Source organism: Brassica oleracea, chromosome C2, assembly GCF_000695525.1.
Source record: "Brassica oleracea var. oleracea cultivar TO1000 chromosome C2, BOL, whole genome shotgun sequence".
NCBI lineage: Eukaryota > Viridiplantae > Streptophyta > Magnoliopsida > Brassicales > Brassicaceae > Brassica > Brassica oleracea.
In genome coordinates, this window is record NC_027749.1 from 47467719 (window position 1) to 47480450 (window position 12732).

The 12732-nt window shown below is 34.2% G+C and overlaps 2 protein-coding genes and 1 long non-coding RNA gene across 4 annotated transcripts in view; 1 reads left to right on the plus strand and 2 right to left on the minus strand.

Annotated features, from left to right (window-relative positions):
- The first annotated feature begins 1089 nt into the window (after window positions 1-1089).
- Window positions 1090-1768, plus strand: LOC106324444 (probable pectate lyase 20). Its single transcript, XM_013762410.1, has 2 exons — window positions 1090-1235; window positions 1408-1768. Exons 1-2 carry the CDS (start codon window positions 1090-1092, stop codon window positions 1766-1768), a joined length of 507 nt encoding a protein of 168 aa, XP_013617864.1.
- A 1318-nt stretch (window positions 1769-3086) lies between these two features.
- On the minus strand, window positions 3087-5633 carry LOC106325618. Of its 2 annotated transcripts, none has more exons than XR_001266960.1 (7): window positions 5414-5633; window positions 5214-5340; window positions 5006-5116; window positions 4404-4467; window positions 3844-4319; window positions 3513-3615; window positions 3087-3396 (listed from the first exon to the last, which is right to left on the minus strand). It is a non-coding gene; the product is annotated as an uncharacterized LOC106325618 (long non-coding RNA). The 2 variants fall into 2 exon arrangements; XR_001266959.1 differs by having other exon boundaries at window positions 3513-3723.
- A 3259-nt stretch (window positions 5634-8892) lies between these two features.
- Window positions 8893-12732, minus strand: part of LOC106326771 (UPF0725 protein At1g23960-like) — a 7891-nt gene continuing 4051 nt past the window's right edge. The window contains exons 6-8 of the mRNA XM_013764691.1: window positions 12114-12171; window positions 11956-12030; window positions 8893-11876 (exon numbers count right to left, since the gene is read on the minus strand). Of these exons, the coding sequence (XP_013620145.1) occupies window positions 12027-12030; window positions 12114-12171 (62 nt within the window). The 3' untranslated portion in view covers window positions 8893-11876; window positions 11956-12026. The remainder of the gene's footprint in view (window positions 11877-11955; window positions 12031-12113; window positions 12172-12732) is intronic.

The following is a 12732-nucleotide window of genomic DNA, read 5'->3' on the forward strand; positions in this document are numbered from 1 at the left end:
TTTTTCACGTAAATTCCTCGTAAACTCGACGCAAATTTACGAGGATTGTTTTTCCTCGTTAAATTTCGTCGTTAAGCATGTGTTTTCTTGTAGTGATTTTTTCATTTCTCTTGACAGAATGCTAAGAGTAGGAGGGGATATGTTTACGGACTGGGCAGTGAACAATTCAGGGAGCATGCGCCTTCTTCACGCGTCCCCAATGGTATTGCCCGCAACCTGGACCTGGAGATGCGTGTGGGCGGTCTTGAGACAACCCTCCAAAGTGTCACTTCTGATGTTGCTGGGGTGAAACAGGACGTCTCAGACATGAGGCAGGACTTTGCAGCAACAAGGGAAACAATCAATCAGCTCCTCCAAACACTTAGGCCCCCGCAAGCACCTACTGGACAGACTTCTGATCATCAGGCTCAAGCACCAACTGGTCAGCCTAATCCTCCCAATGGCATTTAGAAGTTGGTACTTTATCTTATAACCTCTTTTGTAACAAGGTCTTTTGTAACAAGGTCTTTTGATAGTCTTCTTAGACTCAAAACTTTTAACCTTGTCTTATGTAACTTTTTATGAATGTTGAACCTTGACTATCTTGTATATTAAGCTCTGTGTTTATTGAATGTGCAATTTTAATAATTTGAATGAATCTCTAATATGAAAATTGGCTAATTAAATCTCTAATTTTGAATGTTTTTCAAAACAGTGGATACTATAAATGTTGAATCTTAGTAGCTAAATCGTGGCTATAATAGCCACTGAAAAATAGTTTTAAACTGTGGCTAATAGTGCCACGTCGAATAAGTGGCAGTATCGTGGCTATTATAGCCACGAAAATGCGCGTGGTAATAACGTGGCTCTTAGCCACGAAAAGCCACGCTTATTTCTAGCCACGAGGCTATAGCCACGCTACTTTTCGGACATCTAAGCGTGGCTGATTTCTTTTATAGCCACAATAATTTGCTCTATAGCCACAACTTTGTAGTGGCTATGCGTTGGATTTTTACTAGTGGTGGAGGACGATGGCTGATGGTGATGGGATCTCGATCTTTGGGTCGAGTCATATTTGGATTGATCACAACTCGCTCTCTAGTTGCGCTGATGGGCTTATTGATACTTAACTACTTTACGCACCATAACGAGGTTATGTTGTTGGGGCATAGTGATACTTACACAAGGGACAAGGTGATGCAGGTTACTTTTGCTTATAACCATTTTGGTAGAGGTCTTATTCAGAGGATGCCAAGGTACATACTTGTTAGAACTCGTCTCTACAAATTATTTTATATTTTATCAATTTATTTATGCAAATGCTTTTTAATTATTCAGTTTGCTCTATTGTATAATTTGTGTTTCTACAATACTTTGAATAATTTATCATCTTAATCTTCAAAAGGATGAAACGTTTTTTGATTGTAGGTGTAGGCATGGATACTTCCATGTAGTGAACAATGACTACACACACTGGGAGATGTATGCAATTGGTGGCAGTGCTAGTCCCACCATCAATAGCCAAGGAAACAGATATCTTGCTCCGAGAAACCGGTTTGCTAAAGAGGTGACAAAGAGAGACTATGCAGGGCACTGGCAATGGAAGCATTGGAACTGGAGATCAGAAGGAGACCTTTTCCTAAACGGTGCTTTCTTCACACGTTCTGGATCAGGACGTGGAGCTAGCTACGCTCGAGCTTCAAGTTTGGAAGCCAAATCGTCATCCCTTGTTGGCGTCATTACCTCTAATGCTGGTGCTCTTAATTGCAGAGGTGGTCGCCGGTGTTAATACTTGTTCATTAGTCTGCTTTTGGGTTCTTACATTTATGCATGGCAATAGCACTATTGAAATGTTGAGGCTTGATTTAAAAACTGCCTCAACTGTAGTATAAAAGTTGTATGATTACATTCTTGTTTTACCACTCTCTTATATTTGATGTATCTATAAAAGCAAACAAAGTTGGGACTCCTCCTTTACTATCTTAATTTCTTATTACATCGTGGATAAGAGAATCTTGAAACCCACCAATTCATTGGTTAAGTGCTAGACAAAACATAGACTCATAGAGCACTTTCTATGAAATATATTTTGATATCTTAATTTCTTCTCCCGTTTATCATTTTCACATATTCTTTCAAATGTATTTTGCTATTTTCTTCTTAAATAAGCACTAAAATTTGTTTGGTCTCTAAAATAGTCTTTTCTATTTCTTATTCTATATAGAAGATGGCTATTTTTACCAAAAAAAAATAAAATAAATTTTGTTCTAATCTATTATTTAAAATAGCATTTTCTATTTCTTACTATAAATATATAATATTGTTGTTTCTTCCTCAAAAGACACTAATTAGAGTAAGAAATATATGTTAGTTGAATAAACAAATTGCTGAAATATTGGAGATCTTTTCCTTTGCTAACTCTCCCAGATTATTTGTAATTTCTATCTGATCTGACCAATTGCTGAAATATTGGAGATCTTACTTTCTCAAGTTAGTTACAGTGGTGACTATGTTCGTGTAGCTTATTAGATTTGGCTCTTAAATTTACGAGTATTAATTAGTTCTGCAAAGATTAGGGTGCTATTTTTTGGATAATTCAGTGTTAATATTGGGTGTGTAAAATCCCGTCAATTTTAAATAGGGACTAAAATAATATATTTAAATGTAGCATTACTAACTCAAACACTTGAAAAGTATTTTGTTTCTCAATTATGACCAAAAATTAGTTATTTGTTTTAATCTTTTATGACGAAACCAGAAATTAGCGGTTTTCATTTTTTTCATAGACTTCCAAGAAATTTATTTTCATAGACTTCCAAGAAATTTATTAGCTAGTCTAAATCAATTATAGTTTCCCCAAACAAAGTATCAAAATTGGGTTTCGAAAGTTGAAATCGCATTTTAAAAAAATGATGAACATAAGAGCTTGAATCTCCACCAGGCACCAATACTTTAGTTAAGTAGAAAAACATACACATACTCTCATAATTTGGTGATCGTTTATTTGACGAATAAAATAAAGGATGTTAATTATCTTTAGAGTAAAATGCTGAACATAAGAGCAATGGTTTACTCCTTTTCTTCTTATATATTGGAGATATCTCCGCTTTACTTTAACAATTTGCTTTTCTTCCGTAACAGCCATCACAGTCTTATTAAATTACAAAATATTAACTTACTAAATATAATCAAATTGAAAAAAATATTTGACGACTTCAAATGTGATAAACCCGCCAAAAATGATATATGTATTTGACGAGTTCAAATCTTAATTGGTATTAGAAGGCAAATCAACTGCGGCATCAGAATATATGGCAAACTCTCTTCCTGGAGTGTCAAGAATGGAGTGAAGTCCACCACCAACAGCAATCTGGAAGTATAAATTTCACATCTACATCAACAGTGTGAGTGTCTAACCTGCATACAAACAAACATAAACCAAGTTCTAAATCCATATTCAACCAAGAATACATAGAAGTGCATATCAAACATAGAAAGATAACTGAATATATAAATTCTGAGCTTCAACTTACCTTTCCATGACCTTAATGAACTTGACATTAGCATTATTCATTATGTTCTTAGAGATACCCGTCAGCTCTGCAGCTCAGCGTTCTTGTTGGCAATCAATATGCTCTAATCATGAGAAAGGTCAGTATCGTATCGACAACCAAATCTAGAAACGTCTTCAAACTCGTGAGGGTATTTGGATGCATTCAAAAGTAACTTCTTGGAACACATCCACTGAGTACACACATGTCGATTAACCAATATGAGTTCACTCATTCATTTAAGTCTAACACTGAACATAATATGACATTTCTCTAGCAGATGTATCAAAACAATCAAAAGGAAAGAACTTACTTTCGTTCCTCCGACATTGTTGGTGTGCTATGCAGCCACTCATACACATTTATAAATGGACTAACAAACCAGTGATCCTGATGAAAATCATGAAGACGGCACTTAGACAACAAAGCCCTCAAAATATAATTGGTGATGTTCTTAATTCTCAATAGAAATGAAATGGATGAATAAAAACGTCCGGAGCTTTCAGATCCTTGCTCTCTCCTCTAGCCTATCCGGTAACTTGCAGTTGGAAGACGGTGATGGGAATCCAATATCGTCTATGGTGGAATCTAATTGCCAAGTGATATTGTTAATCTCCTTTCAAACTATGCTTACTCCTTGATCGACATGATATGTCTTGGTCAAGACAGTGTCTTGAAGTAGGGGTTCTGATCAAAGAAAAACTCAAGCTTGAACCATTTTGGCTCTTCAGCCCCGTTCTAGTTGATATCCTTAAGATACTTGAGACCACCTTCATCTGGCTCAGTTATCTAGAATTATGGGAAACAAAAACATGAATATGAAGAGAATTACTTTTTCTTAAAAAACAAAAACAAAAGAAGAGTATCCCTTACAAACTTCCTCAGTTGTAATTTCATTGTTCTTCAGTTAAATAAACCCAAATCCAGTACTCTTTCGCTGCATAAGGAAAAACAGATGTTCATAACAGTTAAAAACATGATTTTGCCATCATCGGAAGCTAAAAACATAACCAAAAATTAATGTAAGTGATTTGCCATCAGCAGTTTTATCTTCTCCCTATTATTTTTTTATAACCTCTTCAGGTGCACGGTGCACCTTCAACTAAAACAAAAGATCATTGCTCTCACATCAAATCAGCAAAAAAACACAAATTGCTAGTAAAGGTTAAGAAAACATTCAGAAGTGAAATAACAATCGAAGTAAATATTCAGAGACAATCCTCAGGGTAATATCCATGGGGACGAATCAAATTAGTCAAATTATTACAGAAAAAAAAAATCCCTAAAGTACACCAAAAATCTCATTTTTGTCTAAGTAAAACTGATCATGAGAGCATCCGCAATGCCTGCTTGATCCTCCTCGTTAAGAAGTACAAAGCAAACCATAAAGGATTAATATTTTTCAATAAATCAATATGAAAACAAAGGAAGCATACACGTTCTTAAGAGATATACATGATAAAATAGGAATATACCTGCGGTGAGATCGGTCACATTGATTTTGTTTGGCTACCTGAGACTGAATATTGTCCACAACCTCCTTCAAAGGTGAAATTGTTGGGTACTTAGCTTCATCCTATACTAACCTTAATGCCAATCAAAAAAAAGTTTGGTTCTTTACATCACAGTCACCACAAAATCACTAATAAACTCTTTGTGAATATTTAAATAAAAAGCAGATACCTTGTGAGATAAGAATCAACAGGAACTCCATCAACAGTAAGAGTGGTACTCTCCACACCAGAGATCCTCTCCAATTCTTCGATCTGTCTTCTGATCTTCTGCAAAACTCCTTCCACAATCTATTTGACTGCACAAATATGAAGAGATCATCAATACAAAGGAATACGCAAAAGATCGCAATTTGTGATCAGATGAGTTACCTTTAGCAGATCATCGCCTAGAGCTAGCAGAGAATATAATGTTCTAACGCGAAGATTAGGAATGTTGAACGGCGAAATTGAAATCGACAATCCACCAAGTTAGATCATAAATAACATTAAAATCAACACACAACAATCAATTACAAATATCATTAAAAAACAAAAAAAATAAAAATTAAATGTGAGTCCCACTTAAATGAGGAGGTGCTGATGTGCACTAGCAAGCCATATACGCATGTGCTTCCGGCCATTTTTATAATATGTATTATTTCGGTCTTAAAATTTCAAAATCTCTAGTATCCAAGTTGGTTTAGTAGTAGATTTAGTCTGTTCTAGGTGTCTGGTTCGAACTTCTTTTGCTATCTCCTTATTTTCTTTTTTTTTAATTGTTTATGATTACTAAATAATAGCCCAAATTTTTTTTTTTTTTGCTTCCAGCCCTTAAATTTTCCGACCGGACCTGCTGATATGGACAGACTTAGGAAATAGCAAAATTCTCCTACTAGACTAATAACAATGGGGGAGGGTGTTGAATCATTCTAATAACAATGGGGGAGGGTGTTGAATCATTTTTTCAACCGTTGAATACCATACAATGGTATAGTTGAAAAAGAAAAAAAATCTGATGTGGATTCATCATAGTTGAAAGTGTTGAATACTCATAAGCGGGGTCTATTTTTTCACTTTTCTTGTTTTTTATATCTTATCTTAAACATTTAAGGTAATTTATTATGTAACAGATTATATTTTTTTTGTAAAAAAAAGTTTTATATTAAAATTTATAATCTTTTGTGTTTTATAAATAGAAATTTGCTTCATTTGATTTGGATAAAGAAAAAATATTTATTTTATTAAATAAATGTTAGATTAAATGGTGGGGTAGAGTGTGTAAGTTTATTAAACAAAATTATGGTAGAGAAAAATATTGAAAGTGTGTTGGAATAATGTGGAAAAAAGGATGTGTCATGTTAAAAGTTGTAAATTAGGGTGTTGAATCATTTTTTTTTCCATTGTACATAGTGTTATAATATAGATTTAGAGTCAAATATAGATGTGGACTGAAAATACTATAGTAAAAAAGATTTAGTCAATAAACTCAACATATATTTCAATACTAAAATATTCATAATGATTCAGTTTGATTTAATATACGATTGTAGTTAAAAAAAAACGATTGTAGTTGATAAAAGAAAAAATCATCATGACTTTGAACTGAAGTGCTATTATGATATAAAAATTTATCAATGTTCAACTTAATGAATTAATATAGAGCATCTCCAACTCACAGGAATATATTTTTTTCTAAATGCTATTATATCTAAAATAAAATCTACATTGATTCACTTATATTTTCTGTAAAATAGAGATTGTTATTTTTTCATAGAAGATAAATATTAAGAAATAAAAGAATGACAGTTTAGAAACATATATTGGAGTTTTTACTTCTTTTTATATATATATATTTTTTAATTAGGTGAAATAGTAAAATACTTTAGAGATAATCTCTTAATATCAATATCCTTAAAAGGATAATAATAATAATACTTCTTAAAATGCATCTTAACCTTACTAGTAAAAATCATTTTGTATCATCAAAACATGACTGCCGAAAAGGCAATCCACCATCACACACATCCTAAGGTTTGAAAAAATCCCTGAAGATAATACATGTGAACATTATTGTTATTAGAGAACAATCTAACACAGTTTGTCCATCATTTAAAAAAAAAATTGACCAATATTTGCATTTTGGTATAAAATATATGTTTATTTTGATCTCATTGCATATTCTCAGTTGTTTGAAGTGAAGAAAATGTAGATGTCATTGCATATCCCAAATGACATATTATGATCCAATTGAAGAAAATGTAGACTAGGGGGTATCATTAAAGATATTGTACATGTCATATTTGCTTTAATTGTCGTCTTGATCTTCTTAAACCTCATGCTGATAATTTCTGCTATGGTTATATTGTGGAGGCTGACTTGCGACACATCCATGAAGATGGAGTTTCACAAGAAGTCACTTCTTTGTATTCTTGCTAGCATAAACCACCAAGTCTGATCTACTATACACCACAACTCAACAGGAATTGGATTCGCTCTGTTGAGCCTACAACAACGTTACAAGACGCGTTGTATCATTTGCGTAGTCACCTAATAGGGGCTGATATCATTGCATATTCTCTGTTTCGAATGAGAAATATTATATACTATGGTCCAAGAGCTGAAGGTGTGGATTTCTTGGTGTATCATGCAGTGATCACCGAATCTGTTATGTTATATCGAGGAGAATATGTGGCTTATTGTAGGATGTCTAATGGAGTGGATGCTGGTGATGATGGATATGTATATGTGTCTTTAAACAAAGTGTTCTTGTTTGTGGGATGGGTTAGTAGGTTCAACTAGTTTAGCCAACAAAAGAACCACAACATCTCCTCATCAATTTTGTTTTCCTAGACATGTGGAAGCCATAACACTTTGCCAGCAGCTCCACAGGTATGACGATGATAATCTTCTAGCATTTATATATTTATTTTATGGCATGTTTATGCAATCTTTCTTTCTGTTTACTGTAAGATTTTAAAATCTTAAATCAATCATCAACAACTTGTAGAAGAGAGTAATGGTGTAGATTCACCCCATTAAAAACACATCCATATTGCACCTTTATTACGTGGCACATCAGCAACATCGAGTCTTATACAACTGAAATTCCATGTTCCATCTATCAATGTTTTGAACCCATTACCAAATCTTTATGTAATTCACTATGAGCCAATGATTCAAGCTACAGTACTTACAATTTTTCATTGTACATTTTTAATGCATTTCATTTTTCTTATTCATAAGAGCAACAAAACCACAATGATGAAGCTTACCTAAAATGAAAGAATAACACTAGAGGGGAATAAGAAATCAAAAGCACTAAAAAGGTACAATAATAAACTGTAAAGAAATTGATGAACATACTCAAACAAAGACTAGTCTTTTATATATATGATGATACATATTGCAACAATAAAGACACAGTATAACATATATATTGGATAAACACGATTAAAATATATAATCATCTAATTTGACAATCAAAAGACATCAGTCCACACAAGTACCTTATGGTGTTGAGATACTCTCAGTATCAAAGCTATATGTTGTATATGACTAATAGGCAAACAAAAAAAATTAGTAAGCAACACTAGAAGCAAATTCATTCATGTGTTAATCTTATTTTGTGTGATGGAAATATGCAATATTTACCTCAATTCCTTTACTTAATTTCAATACTTCATATGTTCATTGATGAACTTGTAGCTATCTTCAATATGAAATGTCATATTCTATGAATGTTTTTTTTTTGTTGATCAATTGTGGACGATGCTTGTACTGTTTCTTTATTCAATGATTTATTCTCTTTACAATTATAATTATTTATTTTATACATGAATTATGGCGCCAATAACACATAACTAGCTCGTGTACCTTACATGTTACATCCAGAGATCTCCTGGCTTTTATGGTGGAAGGACAAAACCAAAGCTCTGAACTTCTACCTTAGCTTGCATATTTGGAGCAAGTAGTCTCATAGAAGAGATGATTGATGCATGTATGCATGTTACTGATCTTATATATAGATATATGCATACGTATCTAACCCTAATTAAACAACTAAACATAAAAGAAGCCCACCATATTATTTGATTTTCGAAGGAGCAGCCCATAAAGATATCAGCAAGATATATATTTTATCCAAAACAAAAATAAAAATTAGCATTGCTAGCTCGTGTACCTTACATGTTACATCCAGAGATCTCCTGGCTTTTATGGTGGAAGGACAAAACCAAAGCTCTGAACTTCTACCTTAGCTTGCATATTTGGAGCAAGTAGTCTCATAGAAGAGATGATTGATGCATGTATGCATGTTACTGATCTTATATATAGATATATGCATACGTATCTAACCCTAATTAAACAACTAAACATAAAAGAAGCCCACCATATTATTTGATTTTCGAAGGAGCAGCCCATAAAGATATCAGCAAGATATATATTTTATCCAAAACAAAAATAAAAATTAGCATTGCTAGCTCGTGTACCTTACATGTTACATCCAGAGATCTCCTGGCTTTTATGGTGGAAGGACAAAACCAAAGCTCTGAACTTCTACCTTAGCTTGCATATTTGGAGCAAGTAGTCTCATAGAAGAGATGATTGATGCATGTATGCATGTTACTGATCTTATATATAGATATATGCATACGTATCTAACCCTAATTAAACAACTAAACATAAAAGAAGCCCACCATATTATTTGATTTTCGAAGGAGCAGCCCATAAAGATATCAGCAAGATATATATTTTATCCAAAACAAAAATAAAAATTAGCATTGCTAGCTCGTGTACCTTACATGTTACATCCAGAGATCTCCTGGCTTTTATGGTGGAAGGACAAAACCAAAGCTCTGAACTTCTACCTTAGCTTGCATATTTGGAGCAAGTAGTCTCATAGAAGAGATGATTGATGCATGTATGCATGTTACTGATCTTATATATAGATATATGCATACGTATCTAACCCTAATTAAACAACTAAACATAAAAGAAGCCCACCATATTATTTGATTTTCGAAGGAGCAGCCCATAAAGATATCAGCAAGATATATATTTTATCCAAAACAAAAATAAAAATTAGCATTGCTAGCTCGTGTACCTTACATGTTACATCCAGAGATCTCCTGGCTTTTATGGTGGAAGGACAAAACCAAAGCTCTGAACTTCTACCTTAGCTTGCATATTTGGAGCAAGTAGTCTCATAGAAGAGATGATTGATGCATGTATGCATGTTACTGATCTTATATATAGATATATGCATACGTATCTAACCCTAATTAAACAACTAAACATAAAAGAAGCCCACCATATTATTTGATTTTCGAAGGAGCAGCCCATAAAGATATCAGCAAGATATATATTTTATCCAAAACAAAAATAAAAATTAGCATTGCTAGCTCGTGTACCTTACATGTTACATCCAGAGATCTCCTGGCTTTTATGGTGGAAGGACAAAACCAAAGCTCTGAACTTCTACCTTAGCTTGCATATTTGGAGCAAGTAGTCTCATAGAAGAATACTTCCTCAAGCTTTTGAGTTTTGAGAGTCGAAGCAATGTACCTGTTTCAACTGCACTTGACAAATAGCTTATTTGGGTGAACCAAACCTCTAATTTCTTATAGCTTTTTCTCTCTCAAGAGGCAAGGATTTATGCAAATAGGTTTAACTCATGTAAATAAGTTTGTTAGATATCCTGCAACAAAAAGAAACAGAGAAACAGTGATTCCAACAATACAAAGCAAAGACCTGCCATCAACACAGAGACCTGCCATCAACACTGCCCCACCACAAACTCCTTTAGCCTTCATTGTCAGTGCCATCGAAATAAAAGAGACATGAAAAGAGTGATCTTAAAACTCTTGTATGTTAACAAGATCAGAAGCACCATATCTTCTGGTAATACAACGAGTGATAGCCCGTAGATATGGCACAATAACAAATCTGCTACATAAACATTACTCGGACTAGGTGTAATCATATTGAGAAGTATTGAATCTTACACTAGCTCCATTGTAGACAGAATTAGGGAGCACGAGCGACGACGTCACCTTGTTGAACACCCAAATCACCATGAATCCTGGCCACCTTTGATTTTGGAGAGACGGTGGCGAAGTAACAAGTATAGAGGTGTGAGCTTCATCGTCACCATTGTGTTCAGGGATATGGATCGTTTTGCTTTGGCCAATTTTTAATATTGAATTTGGGTCTTTCCAAATAAGAGGCACAAAGGTGAGATTTGAGTTACCATAGTTTTGACTGAAAATAATAAAAAAGTTTGCTTCAAATCCTTTTCATAGTTTTTTCTTTTCAAAAGTGTTTATCTTTGAATAACAATAGATTTGATTTTGTTTTTGTAAATTATTAATTGAATAAGAGTGGATTACATGTGTATTGAATCTTGGATTTTAAATGTTTGGGTTTTGTTTTTAAATCCTCAGTTATTCAACTGATGATTATTATTATGATGATAGCAGAGAGACCTGTAGAGGTCAATGATCTAGCTTTTCCACCAATCAGCAATGGGGATGGCTGGGCACGGGGGAGTCGTAGGGTACAGCCTCTTCTGCTCAGCACAAAATTCATCAGTGCTCCGGAGGCGAGTCATAGGGCGATGACTGGTGTCTTCGCCGACCGAGAACCCAAACCCACCCATGAGAGTGAAGTATCCGGTAGACAGATCCACATACCTTCTAATTATGACTCTGCGCTCAACATGCTCACCATCCTCACCAACCCGAGCCACGGGCAAGCCTTTAAACGTTATGTAGAAAATGGTACTTGTGGCATCCACATGCTCAATAGGTGATCTTTCCCTTGCAACTCTCACAATCTGTAGCTTGGAGAGATGGCTCTGCAAAGAAAAGAAAAAAAAAAAACATTAGCTAACATTCATTTGTTGTTGGCTATATGGAAGAAAAGAAGAAACTTACTTCGGGAATGTTCCTATCATTTGAACAAAGAGCAATTTCCAAGTATAGACGAATCCAGTCCTCTGATTCCTTCAGCTGCAAAAGCAATAAATCATATCAATGACGGACAAAAGGCCAATACACTTTATAAAAAAAAGAGAAGAAGTGATATTGTGTACCAGTAGAAACGTGTTGTATCCTCAAAATCGGTTGGCCAGAAAGGTAATCCCTTGTCATTGTTGGGTTTTTCCCTCATTAGCCCAAGACCCAAGAAGCCCAAGAAGAAGAAGAAATATCTAGAGAAAAATGGAGAAGGATGAAGAAGTGTGTAGAAAAGGAAGTGTGTAGAAGATGAAGTGTGTAGAAGATGAAGTGTGTAGAAGATGAAGTGTGTAGAAGATGAAGTGTGTAGAAGATGAAGTGTGTAGAAGATGAAGTGTGTAGAAGATGAAGTGTGTAGAAGATGAAGTGTGTAGAAGATGAAGTGTGTAGAAGATGAAGTGTGTAGAAGATGAAGTGTGTAGAAGATGAAGTGTGTAGAAGATGAAGTGTGTAGAAGATGAAGTGTGTAGAAGATGAAGTGTGTAGAAGATGAAGTGTGTAGAAGATGAAGTGTGTAGAAGATGAAGTGTGTAGAAGATGAAGTGTGTAGAAGATGAAGTGTGTAGAAGATGAAGTGTGTAGAAGATGAAGTGTGTAGAAGATGAAGTGTGTAGAAGATGAAGTGTGTAGAAGATGAAGTGTGTAGAAGATGAAGTGTGTAGAAGATGAAGTGTGTAGAAGATGAAGTGTGTAGAA